At 37.4% G+C, this 20,872-nt stretch overlaps 1 protein-coding gene across 12 annotated transcripts in view; it reads right to left on the bottom strand.

Moving 5' to 3' along the window:
* Positions 1 to 20,872, bottom strand: part of myo18ab (myosin XVIIIAb) — a 245,579-nt gene that overhangs the window by 128,122 nt on the left and 96,585 nt on the right. For 10 of the 12 annotated variants that reach the window (XM_044202307.1, XM_044202303.1, XM_044202309.1 and 7 more), the window contains 5 exons: positions 19,592 to 19,603; positions 14,265 to 14,435; positions 13,569 to 13,659; positions 4,321 to 4,513; positions 2,770 to 2,856 (listed from right to left, as the gene is read on the bottom strand). In XM_044202307.1, the coding sequence (XP_044058242.1) occupies positions 2,770 to 2,856; positions 4,321 to 4,513; positions 13,569 to 13,659; positions 14,265 to 14,435; positions 19,592 to 19,603 (554 nt within the window). The remainder of the gene's footprint in view (positions 1 to 2,769; positions 2,857 to 4,320; positions 4,514 to 13,568; positions 13,660 to 14,264; positions 14,436 to 19,591; positions 19,604 to 20,872) is intronic. The other 2 variants (XM_044202313.1, XM_044202304.1) reach the window with 1 other exon arrangement.

Genomic DNA, 20,872 nt, shown 5'->3' with positions numbered 1-20,872 from the left:
TGTATGTTCATACATTTAATCTGGAAAAGATGCCAAGCGTTTAGACTTTTTGAGTAGATAATTAAGTAAAACAGGTAAATGTGTACATGTCTAACCAGAAAATTGATTATATCTTGCAATAAGAGAAAATATATAACATAAGTTGAAATGCCACTCTGCCTGACACAGGATGCAGATGTGTCTGTCTAGGTGCAAGAAATAGTGACATGTATTGATTCTATTGTGTTTTACTAATTTAATGTGCTGTGCATATATGTACACATATGCATATATTTATATTTTTATATATATATATATATATATATATATATATATATATATATATATATATATATATATATACACACACAGTGGTGTGAAAAAGAGTGTGCCCCCTTCCTGATTTCTTATTTTTTTGCAATAATTCTTTTATAGCACTGTGGAGGAATTTTGGCCCACTCATCTTTGCAGAATTGTTGTAATTCAGTCACATTGGAGGGTTTTCGAACATGAACGGTCTTTTTAAGGTCATGCCACAGTATCTCAATAGGATTCAGATCAGAACTTTGAATTGGCCACTCCAAAGTCTTAATTTTGTTCTTCTTCAGCCTGAAGCGAACTTGGATTCTGCAGCAGGACAATGATCCAAAACACACCAGCTGAATGACTGAAGAACAACAAAATTAAGAATTTAGATGTTTACTATTATGTGCATAAGACCGTAAATTACATAGTTAGAAGGCTATTGTGCATTTTTGTTAATGCCACTTGCTTAAGCCAATACACATCAATGCTGCAGATTTTCTGCCAAGGCCAGGTGCCACACATATTTGTACCACTAATAATTGAATGGGCTGTGCAGTAAGAAGCCAACTGCTGAGAAGAGAGAGAGAGACCCTTTCAAGCCAACAAGAGGGAAACAAATCACTAACTTGATTCCAATCAATATTGCTGATGTAAGACAAATTCCAAAAGGAAACTGAGTATATTAGAAATAAATGAGCCACAATCAGGAAGAGCCAAACTAATTGGATGGCCTGGCACAGCATACAAAATCATTGTCTGCTTTTGTCTCTACTTAGGGGTAAAGATTTAATTGGACGAAATGTCATGAGTTGTAAACCACAACCTTGCAAGTAAACTGCAAAAATCTGAAAGAGCTCATCACTTTAGAGAAGGGAGAGCTTGTTAAAAGATTATTATTCAGTGTTATTCAACTGTATTGCAGTGGACTTCAAAGAAAATATTAAAACACAAGTTCCAATTGACATTTTGATTGAAAAAGAAGCATTGTGATCATGGAAAAAGAGCAGTGTAAGCAAGTTAAATAGAAAGATTCTCCCTAGCCTCTATTGTGAAATTTGCCAAAGTCAACTATTTTGAAATTGACCATTATAAAAATGACCATTAAAAAGACAAATTCCATTTAATTTTCATTAGAAACCAGCTAAAATCAGAACATTTAAAATTGAATGTAAAAGTCCAAGTTGCAATTTTATTTCCTAGTTTAGGTTGAACATTGTATGCCAATTATAAAATAAAAATGGAAAGTCAATTTCACCTTTAACTTGTTAATTACTTTGGCAGTGTCATGTTTATGAGTACACTGAATTTTTTGTAACTTTTTAACATTTAAGATTATACATCATGCACACACAAATGGAAAATTAAATTTGAATTTGAGTAAATTATTTCATTTTAATATTGGCAGCCACAGACTTCCAAAGAAGTTATGTTTTGTTTTAACTTTTTCTTTTAATAAACTACTGTATTTAGGGTGCTTCAATTGTTAAAAATGATTTTCTATGTCTATGTATATTATGATGCAATTCCAAATGCAGTTTAATTTTTATTTGGATTTTCTGTTTAGCTTTGGGAGTACTATCTGCACTTTCTGACTTTTGAGCATTTATTTGTAGTTTAGGTCATAAAACTGTACAGAGGCCACAGTGGAATCTTTTTCATGAAATACAATACACACATAAAGTTGTCCTGAGAACTATACTATGGTCTCTAATAAAATCTACTGAATCCTCTCATATTACAGGACTCCTTCCTTTTGCAAAGTCTCCTTAATCTGAGAATTTCTCTTCACTAATTCCATAATCCTGCTCATTAAGAAATGATACTATGTCAGCAACAGTTTAAACCAAGTTGATCCACCGTGGTGTAAAATGTATGAAATATGTGTATGTATGATGTACTGTGTGTGTACATGTAATATATGGAAACATGAATCTGATGGAATTAAAATGTTTTTTCAAGGAAACACAGAATCTGCTGCAAGGGAATATACAGTTACAGTATTTTAAAACTGTTCATTAAAACATTTCAAGACAAGTTGCTACACGACGCGGTAGTGTCATCCCTGACTCAAATAAGCACGGAGCAGAATTTTCCTTCCTGGATCTCAGATCGGTTGGTATTGGACACAGTGATGCCAGTTTTGCTAGATTAGCCTTGAAGATACATCTGTTTGCACTTGCCAGTGGTGAAGAACAGAGCTATTTGCTGGCTCAGTGGTATTTTGGAGCACTCGTTTAGGCTACAACTTGATTTGCATTAATGTTCTCACTAAATAAGATAACATCTCAGGTCCAAACAAAGTGCCCTTGAATCTGGACCTGAATACCTCAAGGCTTCACTGAGCACAACCAGAACCTTAAAATGTGCTGTTATCAAGACCACACATTTCTCATGACAGGTTTGAGGTAGGAGCAGACCACAATGACATCACAAGCACAGAGATGCCTGAAACAGAGAAAGTGTAGTGAGGTTTCTTGTGCTTACCAGAGCTTGGGTTGAGGCTTGGTCAATAGCTGCTACAGACAGTGAGGTACTGGACTCTATGTCATCTAAAGCAAGCGCTATGTTTTCCTAGAGGCAGGAGGGGATAAAGGCTTAGGTTAGTAACCTACAGGAGATTAACCAGCAGAAGATGAGATCATCAATAAATCACAACTGTAGCTATTCGGTTCTATTATGAAATTAGCCATTACTGGACTGTAGATTGGGTTGTGTGAGTGTACATTTGTTTGTAATTAGCACAATGTTTCTGACATTTTTTATCTGACTTTGCAGAGCACTACATTTAAGTTAATTTGTCTTGAATAAAATGAACGACTGTAAGTAAACTGGAAAGGATGGGGATTTCTAAGACTATGTCAAAATGTTGCAGTGATCTGTGTGTGTTCTGCAGTAGCTTTAGACAGTACACCATCAATTTCTGAACATGTGAATATGCATGAAAGAGTTTCTGTGTATATATGCAGGTCACGGTGCTCTATTGCTTGTATATACATCATTTGTACATACATAGTTTCTCAGTTACATCTAGTGGTATCTATCCATGCAGATAATTTTGGTTTATTTATCCAGGTTTCTGAGGTTTTTGAGATTTCAGCTTCCACCCAAAACAATGGGGGTGAATGGAATCCAGGATAATCCCCAGACCTTGATGTGAATAGTTTTCATTGGAACTACTTACAACAGTAGTAATAGTCCCTAAGAAAACTATTGAACACAGTGTGTTCTGTAGATTATCCAGAGTTTCTAAATGTAAATTTTCAATTCCATGAGCCAATGAATTTCCATTGTAACCTGACTAACCAAAACTAGATGTCATTTGGTGAGCAAGTAAATAAAAAGATATATAATTTTGTAATTTGAACAAACCAACTAGGGCTGGGTACTGATACTCAATACCATTAAGGTATCGACCGAAATAACCCACTACCAAACAGTATTGAAAAGTCTCCAGTCAAATGATACCTGCATTCGATCCTTTTTGTACCCAGATCTTGAAAAAAATTACTATTTGTATCTTTTGTTTGCAGCCAATCACCGCAAGCGTTCTTCGATTTAATGTGACGTGTGACTGGCCCACTACCGCAGCTACAGCTAGCAGCTAACCGCCGGGATGCCCTTCCACACACACCGAGCACTTATTCGCCTCGTTCTCAGTGTGTGAAGTGTGCCAGTGTGAATGTATTTGTGTAAAAATCATTTGGAAGGGGAGGAGTGGTGGCATTTTACACAACTGAATGCTTCCATTCACATGATGGGTATCGAATGAAGTAGAGAAAAAAAGGTATTGAATGAACTATGATCTATTATTGGTATCACTTTAAGGGTACTGGAATTGGTACTGGTATGGTAATTTTTTTAACGATACCCAGCCCTAGAACCAACCATTTCAAAAGGTATATTTGACTATATTTAATTAAGAATATTTTCTGTCGCCTCGAAGAATCTTAGAATAGAAAAAACGCTAATGTGCTAATATGTGTATGTTTTGTCCATGCCACTGCTTAGTGTTGTGCTCTATTGGCCCAGTAGCACCTCCTTGTATCTCTCCAGCTCCTGGACAAAGGTGCGTTCGTGGAACAGGGTCTGCAGCCTCTCCTGGGTGTAGTTGTGGCAGAGCTCCTCAAATGTGGCTCCCCGCTGCTGCTGAGCCCTCTGAGGGTTCTGGAAACCTGGAGTGTCCACGATCAGCAGGGAGCACAGAGAGTGCTGACTGGACTTCAGAGCCCTGAAGGATCCAAATATATCATGAAGCTTTAGTAATGAACACCGGGACACTGGGAAGCTGCAGATTGCTGCACATGGGTTGTTTTGTCTGTCCAAAACCCAAAGACATTAAGTTTACAATGATATAACACAGAGAAAGGCAGTTTCAGCTTTAACGTATACATGTTCTAAACATTTTACATAAAATCAATATACAACAGGTGGACTAAATAAAAGAAACACCTGTAGACATAGTTTGTGAGCATGGTACTGGCTTATAAATAACCTGGCCTCTTATGAGAGAATAATACATGAATCTAGCATTTATGCAAAGAAATGGCAGATGTTTCCTGACCATATCATGGTTCTATATATGTATTTTTTAAATGTTGCATCCTTTTTTATTTTATTTTGTGTCTGTTAGTTTAATTATTTAGTTGTTTTTTTATTTGTGCTCCATTTGTATTCTGGTACTGACTACTGTGTCAGTATAAATGAAAGAATGTCTGGAATACATACATAGGGTGTGGTAACTGTAAAGATCGATATGTATATGCATGGTTACTAATGCTTAATTGGTTAAGAAATTTCTAATCAGATAAAGAACCAGAAACACATTTCAGTTTCATGTAGGAACTATTTTATTTCTACCGATAGTTCCTAAATGAAACTGCTCACAACAAGGTCTGTGGATTATCCTGAGTAACCGGGTCATGATTTCTGGAAAGAGACATTGCTGTTGAGTTTTTCAAATGTATTTTTTGGCGCTTTGAGCACCACAAGCCAAGTGCCATATAGTTTCATTATATTCAAAAAATGCAGACATCTCTACGGCCGATATCTCCAAAACTGCAACTCACACCAAAACAATCTAGATGGATAAATAGCACTACAGGTAAGAGGAAAAATATGTATTTTTGATTCTGGGGTAATCTGTCCCTTTAATAATTTTATTTATTAAGCATTAAATTATATTATTTATTTATTTATTTATTCATTCATTGAAGCATTTTATAGTATAACTGTATATTCATTCATTTATTTAAGCATTTAATTATATAATTATTTATGTATTTATATATTTACCACTACATTAGTAAGGGTAAACTACTGATAATGTATGATGTGAAGTGCTTTGTGACATTTTCCCAGCTGAAAGAGTAAATGAAAAATATAAAGGATGAGTTGGCTGGCCCTCAGTGGCTAGATAACTGCCAACTGAAGAAGCAGCGTGAGCCCACCACTTTAAGGACCTGAAAGTTGCCCACAAGAATCCTAGTGTCTTTCATACTCACAATAGAAATGTATACAAAAGTGTGTGCTAGATAATATACATAGAACAAATAAACACACACTAATACTCATTGTGTCACATTAACATAATAAAATAATTAATGCACATTCCTTATCGCTGATTATTAAAAAAAAAAAAAAAGAAAGAGTTGAAGTGTAAGCATGAAAATGAGGTAAAGTAAGGTGAAAGAAGCAGAACTATCAATTGATGTGTAAGCCCTGAAAGGAATTGAGGTGTAACTAAGTGTAATCAAAGAGTGTAAGCAAGTGTAATCAAAGTGTAAGCTCTGAAAGGAGCTGAAGTGTCATGTCCAGTGTGAGTTGTACTACTGAAGTCTAAGCAGTGAAAAAGAGTTTGACTGCAAGCACTGAAATGAGTTGAAGTGTACTAAAAAGAGTTAAGGTATGAGTTACACTTCTATTGAAAAGTTTGGAATCATTGAGGAATGTCCTTGTTTTTCACTTTTTTAATGGAAATAACATTAAAGTGATCAGAAATACAGTCTAGGCATTGCCAGTGTGGCAAATGACTATTATTGTGGGAAACGGCAACGATCACTCCTGTGTTCCAATGGTACATTCTGTTGATCCTAAATTATCTCATTAAAAGACTAATTCATCATTGGAAAACCCTTGTGCAATCATGTTAGCACAGCTGAGAATTGTTTTGCTGTTTAAAGAAACAATAAAACTGGCCTTCTTAGAGGTTACTTGAGTATATAAAGCAACAACATCTGCAGGTTCATTTATGATCTAAAAATGGCCAGAAACAAAGAAAATTCAAACAATCAGTTGTTGTTTTGAGAAAGGAAGGCTATTCCAGAGAGAAAAATTGCCAAGAAACTAATATTGTACAAGGGTGTGCACTACACACTCCATAGAACAGCACAAACTGGCTCTATCCAGGATAGGAAGAGAAGTGGGAGGCCCTGCTGCACAACTGTCCAAGAGGATAAATACATCTGAGTCTCTAGTCTGAGGAACAGGTGCCTCACAGGTCCTCAGCTGCAAGTTTATTCAACAGTACCCGCAAAACACCAGTGTCATCATCAACCATTAAGAGGCGAATGCATGATGCTGGGCCTCTAGGCAGACTTGTAAAGAAGACGCCATATCTGAGACTGGCTAATAAAAGGAAAAGACTGAAATGGGCAAAAGAACACAGATATTGGGGCTTCCGGTGACGTCACGGAGATGGTAAACGCTTGAAAGTTAAGCTCCGTCGGATAGTAGCAAAAATCCCGATTTATATAATCAATTCAGGTATAATCAGAGTTTGCAGAAATGAGTACGATAACAAGACACAAGAATGCTTCTAAAAATGACAATTCGAGAGAAAGAGACGAGAAAAAAAAGCGATCACCTAGCCCTGCCAGACATGCTAAAGCTAACCCGCGTGCTTCCAACTTTCTGAAGTGATGGAAGAACTGAAATCGCTAAGAAAAGAAAACCAAGAGGGGCATAAACAAACGAAAATATCATTGATTTAAATTAGAGACCTCGGTCGAGGACTTAAAAGGCCAAATAAATAGTTTGGAGAGCAGAATCGGGAGACGGAGGAACGGATAAATGTTGCTGAGGAAACTCAAATGCGGCACGAAAGAGCGCTCCGATATCTCCTGGAACGTGAGGCGGATCTTACAGGTAGATGTGAAGACCTGCAAAACAGACTTCGTCCGGAACAATCTGCGAATATATCAAGTTCCCGAGGGCTGCGAAGGGGAAAACACAGCGGAGTTTGTTAAGGAGCTGCTCGCCTCAGTTTTACAGCTACCTCCGGACATGGATATAAAGATTGAAAGAGCACACAGGGCCCTTGCAGCCAAACCAAAAAACTCTACCGCACCTCCGAGATCGATAATTGTGAGATTCCTGGACTATGCGGTTAAGGATGTGATCTTAAGACAAGCCTGGTCACAAAAAGAAGTCGTTTACAACACAAAACGGATCTACTTTGACAATGACTATTCGCCTGGGCTGCAGAGGAAAAGAGCACAGGTGCGAGAGGTAATGAAACAGCTCAAGATGAAGAATGTGAAAGCGCAGTGCATCTACCCGGCACAGATAAGGATCTACCTGGGGACGGGAATAAAAACTTTCCCTACCCTGATGGATGCTGCACTACCGCTGCGGGACCTGGGAATCAAAGTTCGAGTGGATGAACGGGACCGACAAGTAAGAGAAATATCGAGGGCTAGATGGTCAGCGCAAGGTCAAGGTGGACGTGAATTGAGCACAGCGTTGTCCGATGCGGATCTTCAAGCATTTTTGCAGAAGGAATGAACAGTTTAAAAGGTGTAAGTAGTACATTTAAACTAGATATATTTGCTTCAGAATGTGAGTAAACTCTGGTTAAATTATAGAAGAGAGTGGCATTTTGCTGAGATTCGTATGTTTAAGTAACTTTTCCCCCTCTCTTCTTCATTCTTGGGATAATAAGTGTTTTGTTTCTAATTTGACGGATACTTGCTGGTATTTTGAATTTTGAGTGGAAATCACTCTGTTTTAAAAACAGAATGGCCGCATGCGCTCGGTGCATTTTTGGTACCCCAGGGAGTCAACGTCACAATTCCCTGCCCCTGTTACATCGGGATTTGGCCTGTGAGATGACAACTTGGCCGAATGGATGTGTGGGAGTCTTGTTCATGTATATAGTTCATGTTTTAGTTTCTTTATACCTTAAATATCTGCCCCTGACAGCTGTTTTATTTTATTATTTTCTAATTTTTTATTTTTCTTTATACCACTGGAACATGATGGTTACTAACATATACAACATCAAACAATGGAGAATTTAATCTGTGTCAGTTATAATGTAAAAGGTCTGAGCAGCCCAATTAAAAGAAAGAAAATATTTAGTCAGCTTAAAAAAATGCAATGCTCCATTGCATTGCTTCAAGAGACCCACCTGTCTGATGGGGAACATTTAAAGCTGAGAAGGGAATGGGTGGACCAAGTTGTCAGTGCCTCATACAACAAGGGGAAGAGGAGAGGTGTTGCAGTCATGTTTGCCAAGTCAGTCTTTTTTAATGTGGAGCAAGTATACAAAGATAAAGAGGGGAGATATGTCATGGTAGTTGGTACAATTTCAGGCAAAAAAATCACGATTCTCAATCTTTATGCACCTAATGAAGACTATCCACAATTTTTTAAGACTGTTTTCTCTCTGTTGGCACAGAAGGGCGAAGGAATGTATCTAATTGGTGGGGACTTTAACTGTGTATTAGATAGACATGTGGATAGGTTACCAGCAGATAGGGGACCACAGTCAAAAAAAGTAAAAGCTCTATTAGGAATAATGAGAGAATTAGGTTTAGCAGATATCTGGCGTCATTTGCATCCGAAAGAGAAGGATTTTACTTTTATGTCACATGTACATGGCAGTTACTCTAGAATAGACCTCTTTTGTACTTCTAGAGCAGATCTACACAATATTACAGAATGTCATATAGATCCCATAACCATATCCGATCATGCTCCAGTTAGACTAAAACTTCAGTTAGATCAAGGTAAACAGTTTAAATACTGGAGATTAAATGTATCAATGATAAATGACTGCAAAGCCAAGGAAGAAATAAGACAACAATTGATTGAATACTTTGATATTAATGACAATGGACTGGTTACTCCATCTATTTTGTGGGAGGGAGCCAAAGCAGTGATGAGAGGTAAAATAATAGAAATAACATCCAGGAATAAAAAACTGAGATTAGTCAAACAAAACGAGATAGAGGATGTAATCAGAAAACTAGAAATTGAACATAAACAAACAGGTAAAATCGAAACTCTAGAATGTTTAAAACAGGAAAGAAAGAAATTGGATGATCTGCTCACATATAAAGCAGAAGGGGCACTCAGATTCGTGAGTAGAAAATATTATGAGATGAGTAATAAAGCAAGCAGGCTCCTAGCCTTCCAATTACGTAAGGCTCAAGCAAGCAGGGTAGTTCCAAAAATTAAACACCCAGATACGTTAATAATGCTAACACAACCAAACGATATAGTTAATGCATTTGAAGATTATTATAAAAAATTATACGAAGGCCAGAAATTAATAAATAAGGAAGAAAAAGTTAAAGGCTTTCTGCGATCAATTGAATTAAATAAATTAACAGAAGAAGAAGCAAAGGAAATGACATCCCCTATCACAGAGGAGGAAATAAGAGAGATTATTGCAAAATTAAAAAATAACAAATCACCTGGAGTGGATGGATTCCCCGGGGAATTTTATAAGATATTTGTAAATGAACTGGCTCCTAACTTAAGTAAGGTGTTTAACTATGCATTACAAAATGAAGACCTTCCGCACTCGTGGTCTGATGCTATTATTACCGTAATTCATAAAACTGGAAAAGACCCTACACAATGTATGTCTTACAGACCAATAAGTTTGCTTTGTCAGGATATGAAAATATTAACTTCAATACTAGCAAACAGAATTCAAAAACATATTAAAAAACTGGTTAAACCAGATCAAACTGGATTTATTAATGGACGTTATGGCATGAACAATATAAGAAAAGCTTTAAATATACAACAAATCGGAAAAGACAGTAAAACACCCTCGATGCTTCTCAGCCTAGATGCTGAGAAAGCATTTGATAGGGTGGATTGGGTGTTTCTGGAGCAGACTCTTAATTATATGGGATTTCATGATAATTTTGTTAAATGGGTAAAGACTTTTTACAAAAATCCCAAGTCAAGAGTTCGAGTTAATGGTCATTGCTCAGAGTTTTTAATTTAGGCAGGGAACTCGCCAGGAGATGCGATGTCCCCAGTCTTATTTGCTCTTAGCATTGAGCCACTAGCGGAGTTAATAAGGAGCAACCCCAGAATACATGGGATAAAAGATAAAGGAGGAAAAGATCACAAAATATCGCTATACGCAGATGATGTACTACTATTCATTGATAACCCCTCTCATCAATCCCAGCCCTTCTAGAGAGCCTTAGAGATTATGGCTCAGTTTCCGGATATAAGGTAAATTCTGAGAAATCTGAGGCAATGATGATATCAGGACATTGGCCCACACAGTTAGATAATGAGGTATCTTTTAGATGGTCTAGTCAGGGCTTCAGATACTTGGGTGTCATCCTTACACCTATGGCATCACGTTTATACCTAGCTAATTACACACGGCTTTTTGAGATGATAAAAAAAGACTTGGCAGGATGGGAAATACTACCTCTCTCCATGTTCGGTAGGATAGAAACAGTGAAAATGAACATATTGCCGAGACTTCTGTTCTTATTTCAATCCCTACCAGTCTGGGTCCCGCTCTCAGCATTTAACAAACTAGAAAAAATGATCTCGAAATTTATCTGGCAAAACAAAAGACCAAGAATAAGACTTAAAATAATTATGTCAAATAAAGATGGGGGGGGTTTGAACCTTCCTAATCTTAGATACTATTATTGGGCTGCTCAGCTAAGGGCTATGACTGCTTGGCTTGGTAATGATAAAGAAGCAGAATGGGTTAATATTGAACAGAATTCACTTCCTGGAGTTTCTCTGACAGTTCTGCCATTCATGGACTTGCAGGCACAGAAAAAAGTGAAAATAACAAATGTATGGATACAGCATACTGTTAAAATCTGGTCCACCATACAAAAGAAGTTTAGAGGAATAATAGCCCTATCACGTGCAATACCCATTAAAGGTAACCCAGATTTTCTTCCTTCTATATGGGATGATGTTTTTAGTAGATGGGAAGAGAATGGTTTAAAGATAGTTAATCAATTTTTTGATGGGGAGACCATAAGATCCTTTTCTCAATTATGCAATAGGTTTTCGCTGAAATCTAATGACTTCTTTAGATATTTACAACTACAACATTATATCACAAATTATAAACATTGGGACATAATCAAAAGAACTCCAATAAATGTTGAAAAATATTTTATCAATATTATTGAACATGGTCTACCTACTAAAAATCATATAGCACATATTTATAGGAAGTTAATGCAGGACCAATCTGATGACACGTTTCATATCAAAAGAAACTGGGAATTAGAGTTAAATACTGTAATAGAGGATGAGATGTGGATAAATATATGTGCTGGCTGTCATAAGGGTACAAGTAGTCAAATGTGGAAGGAATTTGATTGGAAAATGAAAATGAGATTTTTCAGAGCCCCACTGGTGGTTGCCAAATTTGACAGTACATCGCCGTTATCGCAGTGCTGGAGAGAATGTGGAATGGTGGGGACTATGTGCATATATTCTGGGAATGCCCCAAAGTACTATTGTACTGGCAGGGGATTAATAGGGAAATTAGTAAAATTTTGGGAAGAGACATACCAATGCTCCCAGTTTTCTGTTTGCTTGATGGTTTCCCCTCAGATCAGTTTAATAAATCCCACTTATTTGTATTACATATATTATTAATGGTAGCTAGGAAGATAATCACTGTGAACTGGATGAAGGTGCGTGAACCTACTATGACAGAGTGGATACAAAGACTGAAACAGGTATATATATTTGAGAAAATGACTGCAGACTTGCAGGTAAAATCTGACTCTTTTCGACAGAAGTGGGCACTTATTGAAACGTATTTGCTCAAAGGAAATAGTTTTAACATATACTAATACATCAATGTTTAAACCATGCAGGTAATCTACCGATATGTGGTGCATTTACCGAACTGCTGTCAGGAATCTTTTTTTTTTTTTTTTTCTTCCCCAATGTTTATTTACTCTTTGTGTTTCATGTATTCATATTGTATGTAAAAGTTATGTAACTGTTTTGTTTTAAAAAAAAAAAAAAAAGGTTCAATAAATACACAGTTCAAAAAAAAAAAAGAACACAGATATTGGACGCAGGATGACTGGAGAAAAGTGTTATGGACAGATGAATCTAAGTTTGAGGTATTCGGCCTGTCACAATAATTACATTATCAACTTATCGTATGATATATATGTAATTGTTGATTGATTGATTGATGCCAGAATAAACAACAGGGTTTTCCCTACCATTACTATATTGCCTGTTAAGGAATGAATGACTCATTTTATTTATTGTTTTGGTTGTTTGATTTTATGTTTTTATTTAGGATGTTTAATTTTTTTTTCACATTCCAATTCCAATGTATGAATATTCTTAAGAATTTTAAGTTAATTAAAAGTCACCACTTGCATTATTATTATGCTTATAATTATATCAGTGACATAAAATGCCCCTAAAATGACAATCTGTCAAGCATGGCGGAGGCAATGTGATGGTCTGGGGGGTGCTTTGGTGCTGGGAAAGTGGGGGATTTGCACAAAGTGAAAGGCATATTAAACAAAGAAGTCTATCACTCCATCTTGCAATGCCATGCTATACCATTTGGATAGCGCTTGATTGGAGCCAATTTCTACAACAGGACAATGACCCAAAACATTTCTCCAAATTATGTAAAACCTATTTAGGAAAAAAGCAGTATGCTGGTATTCTCTCTGTTATGGATTGGCCAGCACAATTCCCAGATCTCAATCCTATCAAGCTGTTGTGGGAGCAAGAATGAAATGAAGAATGAAGAGAAAGACCGGAGGGTTGAAGTTAACGCTAGAAAGGAAAGGAGGAAGAATGGAGGAAGAGAAAAAAGAAAGCATGGTAGGAAAAAAGTAGTATGAATCTGCATCTCATGTCAACATTTGTAGAGAAAGAGACATGTGTCAGAAGCTGTTTCTGATAAACAAACATATGTGGCAACTACTTCCAGCGCGGTTATGAATATTAACTCCCAACAGGATCAAAATAATAAAGCAACATATTTTTAGGTAAATATTGTGAAGTCTAACCTGTTAATAAGGGAGATGACAAGAGTGAAGAGTTCAGAGTAGAGTCCAGATGCCATAGCCTCCAAACACTCCAGAGCTGTTACCTTAGAGCCTTAGAGACATAGGGGGGTCAAGAGAAAAAAAGATCAGAGTCAGGGCCAACAAAAACAAGATGAACATCAAATCAACATCAAATCAAATCACTTCTAATCAAAGACCACCAGTCCACAACTGTTCGGGGCCAGTACAGGTGTTTTAGGGTTACATTTGGTACAATTTTCAAGCAAATAATTAGTATAGCGTTTTTCTCCAAGAAAATACCTCTTTGAGACAGCATTTGAAACCTGGGAAACAACCACTTCGTCTTGGGTAATGATCAAAATGTAGTACAGAAAACTGCCAATTACCAAAAGCATGGCATCAAAAGCTTGGTCACATTCTTAGTCTTTTGTTGTTGTTTTTTTACAGGACATTTCCTGATTTAAATCATAATTTTAGACTACATCTTATCAGGGCAAGGGCTTCCCACATACAAGCAATTCAGTATTTAACAATGGCACAGTAAATAGGAGAATTAAACTGCATTTCTTTAAATGGTTTATCATATCAGGGGTCGGGCATAGATGAACACCTTAGATTTTTTAGTCAAAAGCCAGCATATAAGTGTGCACATGATCTTACAAAGGAGATTCATGACTCTGCAGTTTGTGTTTTTACCTGAGCTGTCACCTTGACCAGCCTCATCCAATCCTCCTCTGAATGAGGTGGAGTGCTGCAGTCCTTTGGCCTGGTGCTTAAAGATAGAAGAGGACAGCTCCTCCAAGGTACAGCCCAGCAGGTAGGCCGCCTTTTGGGCCCATTCATGACGGGCAAACTGCCTACGCCCCGCTACAAAGAAAGTAAAAATGTGTTTAAAACACACAAGTGAAAACACACTGTAAAAGTACAAATAAAGTATAAACCATAGCTTAGTCTTTAACCTAGATAATCATTTCTCATGGCAGGTCTGTATATTCAAAAGAGATATTTTGTCTCTGTTGATATCAGGAGTGGAAAGTATTTTTACTGGATATGGGAAATGACTGTGGAAGTTACAGTGGTGTGAAAAAGTGTTTGCCCCCTTCCTGATTTCTTATTTTTTTGCATGTTTGTCACACTTAAATGTTTCAGATCATCAAACAAATTTAAATATTAGTCAAAGATAACACAAGTAAACACAAAATGCAGTTTTTAAATGAAGGTTGTTATTATTAAGGGAAAACAAAATCCAAATCTACAAGGCCCTGTGTGAAATAGTGATTGCCCCCTAAACCTAATAACTGGTTGCTCCACCCTTAGCAGCAACAACTGCAATCAAGCGTTTGCAATAACTTGCAATGAGTCTTCTACAGCGCTGCAGAGGAATTTTGGCCCACTCATCTTTGCAGAATTGTTGTAATTCAGCCACATTGGAGGGTTTTCGAACATGAACTGCCTTTTTAAGGGCATGCCACAGCATTTCAATAGGATTCAGGTCTTTGACTAGGTCACTCCAAAGTCTTCATTTTGTTCTTCTTCTTCTTTGTCTGTCAGCCTCACTAGAATGATGTATGAAATTCACATCTGAATCCATATAAGGTTCGGCTATTATGCAACAGACGTTGAATAAACATTCGCAAACAGTTTACTCAACTTATCTCCACTAGGCCACTCCAAAGTCTTCATTATGTTCTTCTTCAGCCATTCAGAGGTGGACTTGCTGGTGTATTTTGGATCATTGTCCTGCTGCAGAACCCAAGTTCGCTTCAGCTTGAGGTCACGAACAGTTGGCCATACATTCTCCTTCAGGAGTTTTTGGTAGACAGCAGAATTCATGTTTCCATTTATCACAACAAGTCTTCCAGGTCCTGAAGCAGCAAAACAGTCCCAGACCATCACACTACCACCACCATATTTTACTGTTGGTATGATGTTCTTTTTACGCCAGATGTAATGGGACACACACCTTCCAAAAAGTTCAACTTTTGTCTCGTCAGTCCACAGAGTATTTTCCCAAAAGTCTTGGGGATCATCAAGATGTTTTCTGGCAAAAATGAGACGAGCCTTAATGTTCTTTTTGCTCAGCAGTGGTTTTCGTCTTGGAACTCTACCATGCAGGCCATTTTTGCCCAGTCTCTTTCTTATGGTGGAGTCATGAACACTGACCTTAACTGAGGCAAGTGAGGCCTGCAGTTCTTTGGATGTTGTTGTAGGGTCTTTTGTGACCTCTGGGATGAGTCGTCGCTGCGCTCTTGGGGTAATTTTAGTCGGCTGGCCACTCCTGGGAAGGTTCACCACTGTTCCATGTTTTTGCCATTTGTGGATAATGGCTCTCACTGTGGTTCGCTGGAGTCCCAAAGCTTTAGAAATGGCTTTATAACCTTTTCCAGACTGATAGATCTCAATTACTTTCTTTCTCATTTGTTCCTTTATTTCTTTGGATCTCGGCATGAGGTCTAGCTTTTGAAGATCTTTTGGTCTACTTCACTTTGTCAGGCAGGTCCTATTTAAGTGATTTCTTGATTGAGAACAGGTGTGGCAGTAATCAGGCCTGGGTGTGGCTAGAGAAATTGAACTCAGGTGTGATAAACCACAGTTAAGTTATGTTATGGGGGGGGCAGTAACTATTTCACACAGGGCTATGTAGGTTTGGATTTTGTTTTCCCTTAATAATAACAACGTTATTTAAAAAACATTTAAAAACTGCATTTTGTGTTTACTTGTTATCTTTGACTAATATTTAAATTTGTTTGATGATCTGAAACATTTAAGTGTGACAAACATGCAAAAAAATAAGAAATCAGAAAGGGGGCACACTTTTTCACACCACTGTATGTGAAAACTGACAGCTAAGGTGTATAGATTCATATTTGACGTTGAGTTTTTTTCCACCAACAGGCCTGATTTTCTGTGTTTGTGCTGTTCATCATGATGCCATCAGATAGCATCCATGTATAGAGGACTTTACTACAAATGAGTAACTGACAGGAAATTACCATGAATTTGATGCTCACACTGCTGTACATGGAGCTTCCAGCTGCATCATCATTTAAAGAGGAGCATTTTATTCCATTATAACATATGACACATTTTTAAATGTCTGTGACTATAGCGACTTTAGCCATGCTGCACATTAATGTGAATACACCACTTGAATGTGGCACTAGACAAGAGAAAATTTGAACATCACCACCGACCATATTGCCTGTTCCCCATTCATCTCTTCTTGGCTTTTTACAAACTGTAAGTGTGAATTTTGAAAGACATGGTTGTTTACCAGAGAGAGAAGGTCTAACGAAAGATGCTAGTGAGTTGCATTATGGGGTGTATTGTGTCTAATCGTATCACTTTTACTCCCAATACTGTCTTAGTTATTTTCCATATTGACCGGTAAAATTTGGAAATGTTGTAGGTTATAATTGTGAAAAGTAATGACTGACACATCGGCTATATCTCACCTCTAATATAACTCTGATTTTAAAAACATGTAAATAAATATATATGATTCTGACTGTATATTCACAAAGTCTAATACTAATGATCCCAAGCTGAAATTGCTGTGGCTAAAATTAATTACAACTTACACCTACACTTACATTTTTAACTGTGGACTGATACTGACATTTTAACACACATTTTAAGCATTTTATTTAGAATAGTAAAATAGTTGACTGAGAAATGTGTATTTTGTGTAAAATGTTCCAACTTACTGCAATATAAAGTCTATACTAGAGGTAAAGTTAGCAAAGCAAATCTCCATAAAAATTAAAACATGTGATGCAGACTCCATGCCTTGCTTGCTGCTGCACTGTTGCAAATCATTATTTCATAATCCTGACGTCGACAGCATAAACAGTTGTGTGATCTGCTAAATTTTAAAATGAGTGACCACGGATAAATAGAGGACAAAAGGTTTTCTTCTTAACACCAGGCAGAAGCATGCTCAATGTTTTTAATGGATTATGATCAGCTATGTTTCCTCCTGCTCAGACCAACTTGTTGGCAGAGGATCACAGACCTTTCCAAAATCCACAGCTGGCACAGCATGGATACATTTTTACTGAACTCGTATGCTTCTCCAAACCCCATTTTCTATTGGTTTAATGTCAAAAGGACTGTTGAAGGACTTGAAATATTTTCTCTGTTGGATAAATGATATTTTGCATAATGACTTGTTTCCTGTATTGGACTTTAACGGTTTTTCAGATTTGCAGAGGAGGAGCTGAACTGCAGAGTTGAAAAGTATTAATTGGCCTATATTTATAGTGTTTGTTGCCCCACCCCACATTCCAAATGATATACAGTATATAAAGATGAATTAGATCAGATGACGTCACGGTCGCATATCCAGGCATGTTGGAGACTATGAGGGGACTGTTTCCAGGAAGGTGTGGCAAACAGCACACCGTTAAACATCAAAACACACTTTAATTACCATTGGTAAATGGTTAAAGAGGGGGAGACAGCTGTGTGCACCACACGCTCTCATGGTAAGCTCTGGTTTCGCGCACAGCCAATTTTTTTTTAATTTTTTGTGTATAAACAGAGCTGTAAATGTAGATAACTGTAGACAGATGTGAAGTGTGTGAGTTTATTAATCTGATCATTTTAACAAAAGACCCTCCCCTGCTCTCCCAAAAAAAAAAAGTCAGGAGCTGCAACCAAACCACAGTGGAGAAACTGGACACTGTATAAGGACATCTGACACTGCTTATTTACACACCTCTATTTAAGATGGTAATTCTCATTAAAAGTAAGCACTTACAATTTTCTAAACCTATTATGTCCATTTCTACTTTAATCATGAGCCCCAATGTTACTTCAGGTAACCTTACTAACATAAAAGAGATACTGTACTTACAAATTAATTAATTGTCAAATTCTGTGTTGCACTTAGTTGGGGTGCAAAAATGGAGATCTCTCAAACATTTTGACTTTGTGTTGTCTCTGATGCTAGTGACACTAAGAGCTGCATTTAATGGGCCACTCCACCAAATTAATATGTCAAAGTCAGTTTACTAGTCATGAGAACTACTATTCAGCCTGTGAAAACAGTTGTATAATGTTATCTGTGGCTCTGGTGGAGTTTTGTCAAGTCTGAGAAAATTACTCAGGTAATGTCAGTTGACTATCTGGGTTTGGAGTATAAAAAAAATGTATAACATAAAGACTGCATTACAAACCACGGGTGTGGAGTTTGAAAGATGTGGGCATTTACAAAACAGTTCTAACAAAAATATGATCGAGTTACATTATGAGAAGTGTAGGATCCAGTTGTTCGAGGTTAACCCATACTAGGCACTAAAAGTCTAGATATCGGCCCCTGCATTTTTTAAAATCTGTTTCGTGCAATTGCCCCAATTTACGGAAATGTAATAACAACTCAGATTTAGACTGCTAATCACTGTTGATGATGTCCTGACTAAGTCTGTATTTGCATGAATGTCTGTATGAGGAGTACATCTCAGTTTGGTCTGGAGGTGATTCAAAGCCCATGTGTTAGAATGAACCAAGGCCACATGACATCCTGCAAAGCCAGCCAATCAAAGAGCTCAGACACAGAGCCAGACAATCAACAGGAGCCCCTGCCAAGCAGAAACCTACGAGAAAATACGAGTTCTGTACAAATCAAAACACTAACTAGAGAAGTGAAAATGAACAAGCTTCACTATGTTTCTGAGAATGTTATAGTGTGACAGCTGCTTGGGAGTTGAATGTGGCCGTTCGACATGGGGAGGCATCAGAGAGAACAGTTTCAAAAGGTACAGTAAAGTACTGATACCCGTGATTTTAATCTCACAGAACAGAAAACTGTGAGTCAGGGAGCGGGGAGAATCGTCATGAGGCCAACACAAAAACACAAGAGAGTAGAAGATGAAATGAGGAGGGGGAGAAGGAGCAGAAACAATAAAAATGCTAATGACTTAAGGCCTGGAAGAAATGATAAAGGCATTAAGACTACAGGCTCTGAAATAAAGTTTTTTAAGTGAAAAACAGTCAACAAATGTGTGTTGTTTGTCTATTACCTTCATCTCCGTCTGCGTTTGATGGGGAGCAGCATGCAAACATGCAAGTAAAGAGAGGGGGTTAGAGATAACACAGTTCATGGATTCATCAATTCACAGTCACAGGAAAACATAACCATTAGCATTGAACAACACTGAAAACCCACCATCATGCTTTGGAAATGCAAACTGAGAAGTTAGACATGTCACTGTTGGAACCACAAGCCTCTGTTTTATATCAGAGGTAAATGATACTCTTTGGGCTTTTTGGACTGCCATAAGTTCTTGAGGGGGTTTCCCCAGAAAGGACAATGGACTCAACTGAAAGAATGTCATCTAAGTAAAGTAACAGCCAGAGCACACTGAAGACTTTCAGAATTTCAGAATTGTTGTACTGTTCAGATATTTTCTATCTCAAGACTGTTGTTATGTTGAGGTGGGCTGATTATTCCAGTTGGAGAGAAAGCAAATATTTTTAAGAAACCCAGCACGAAGTCATTGTGTGTGTATGTTTGTCTACTGCCTTCCTCCTTCTCTGCACCCAGTTTCACGTTGTGCTCTTATTGGGGAAAAAACAGTTTCCTGCAGTATTTTATGGCAGATGTGGGCCACCTTGATTTAAATCATCACCTGAGCTACATCATAAAAAATAACCTTTAGGGGAAAAGACAAAGGCACAACTTCAAACAGCTAAAGCCATTGTATTTAGTGTGGTTATAGTTAAGGCCATCATCTACTAACTAAACTGATCATTTTCTGGGGGAAACACAGGGATACTGCTCATCTCCTGTCTCAGAAGTGTCTCCAACTTCAAGTTTTTCACTACGATAAAATCTAATATTTGACAAAACCATCTCAACTCAAGCTTTTTTTGGAGTTTTCGACCATATTACACGGCTCTCATCAGTAGTGGAGTAAATGGACCTTTAGTTAAGATTGTTTTATCATCACTGTGGATGCAAGGTCCTAGAGCTGCTCAGAATCATGGAAAGTTTTAACATTGACTGCATACAATACAATGTTGCCAAAGCATACTAACACAACACTACACAAGCACAATAAACATAAATAAACAATTTTCTAAAACAATATTCTAAAACCAGACACCTGCCACCTGACAAGCTGAGTCACAGCAACGCCATCGGCCGGCTTGATTCCAGCTGAACGGGAGTTTACACAGCAACTTTTCTCTGTAGCGATCTAAAACTGTTTTGTCTAGTCGTAAAGTCTTTATTAAAAATATTTATTAAGTCTATGAATAGAAGGAAATGTGAAATCCCAAAACATGGGACATTTACCAGG

The sequence above is a fragment of the Siniperca chuatsi genome, linkage group LG7 (assembly GCF_020085105.1).
Source record: "Siniperca chuatsi isolate FFG_IHB_CAS linkage group LG7, ASM2008510v1, whole genome shotgun sequence".
NCBI classification, from domain to species: Eukaryota; Metazoa; Chordata; class Actinopteri; order Centrarchiformes; family Sinipercidae; genus Siniperca; species Siniperca chuatsi.
This window is presented reverse-complemented; position numbering and strand designations above follow the sequence as displayed.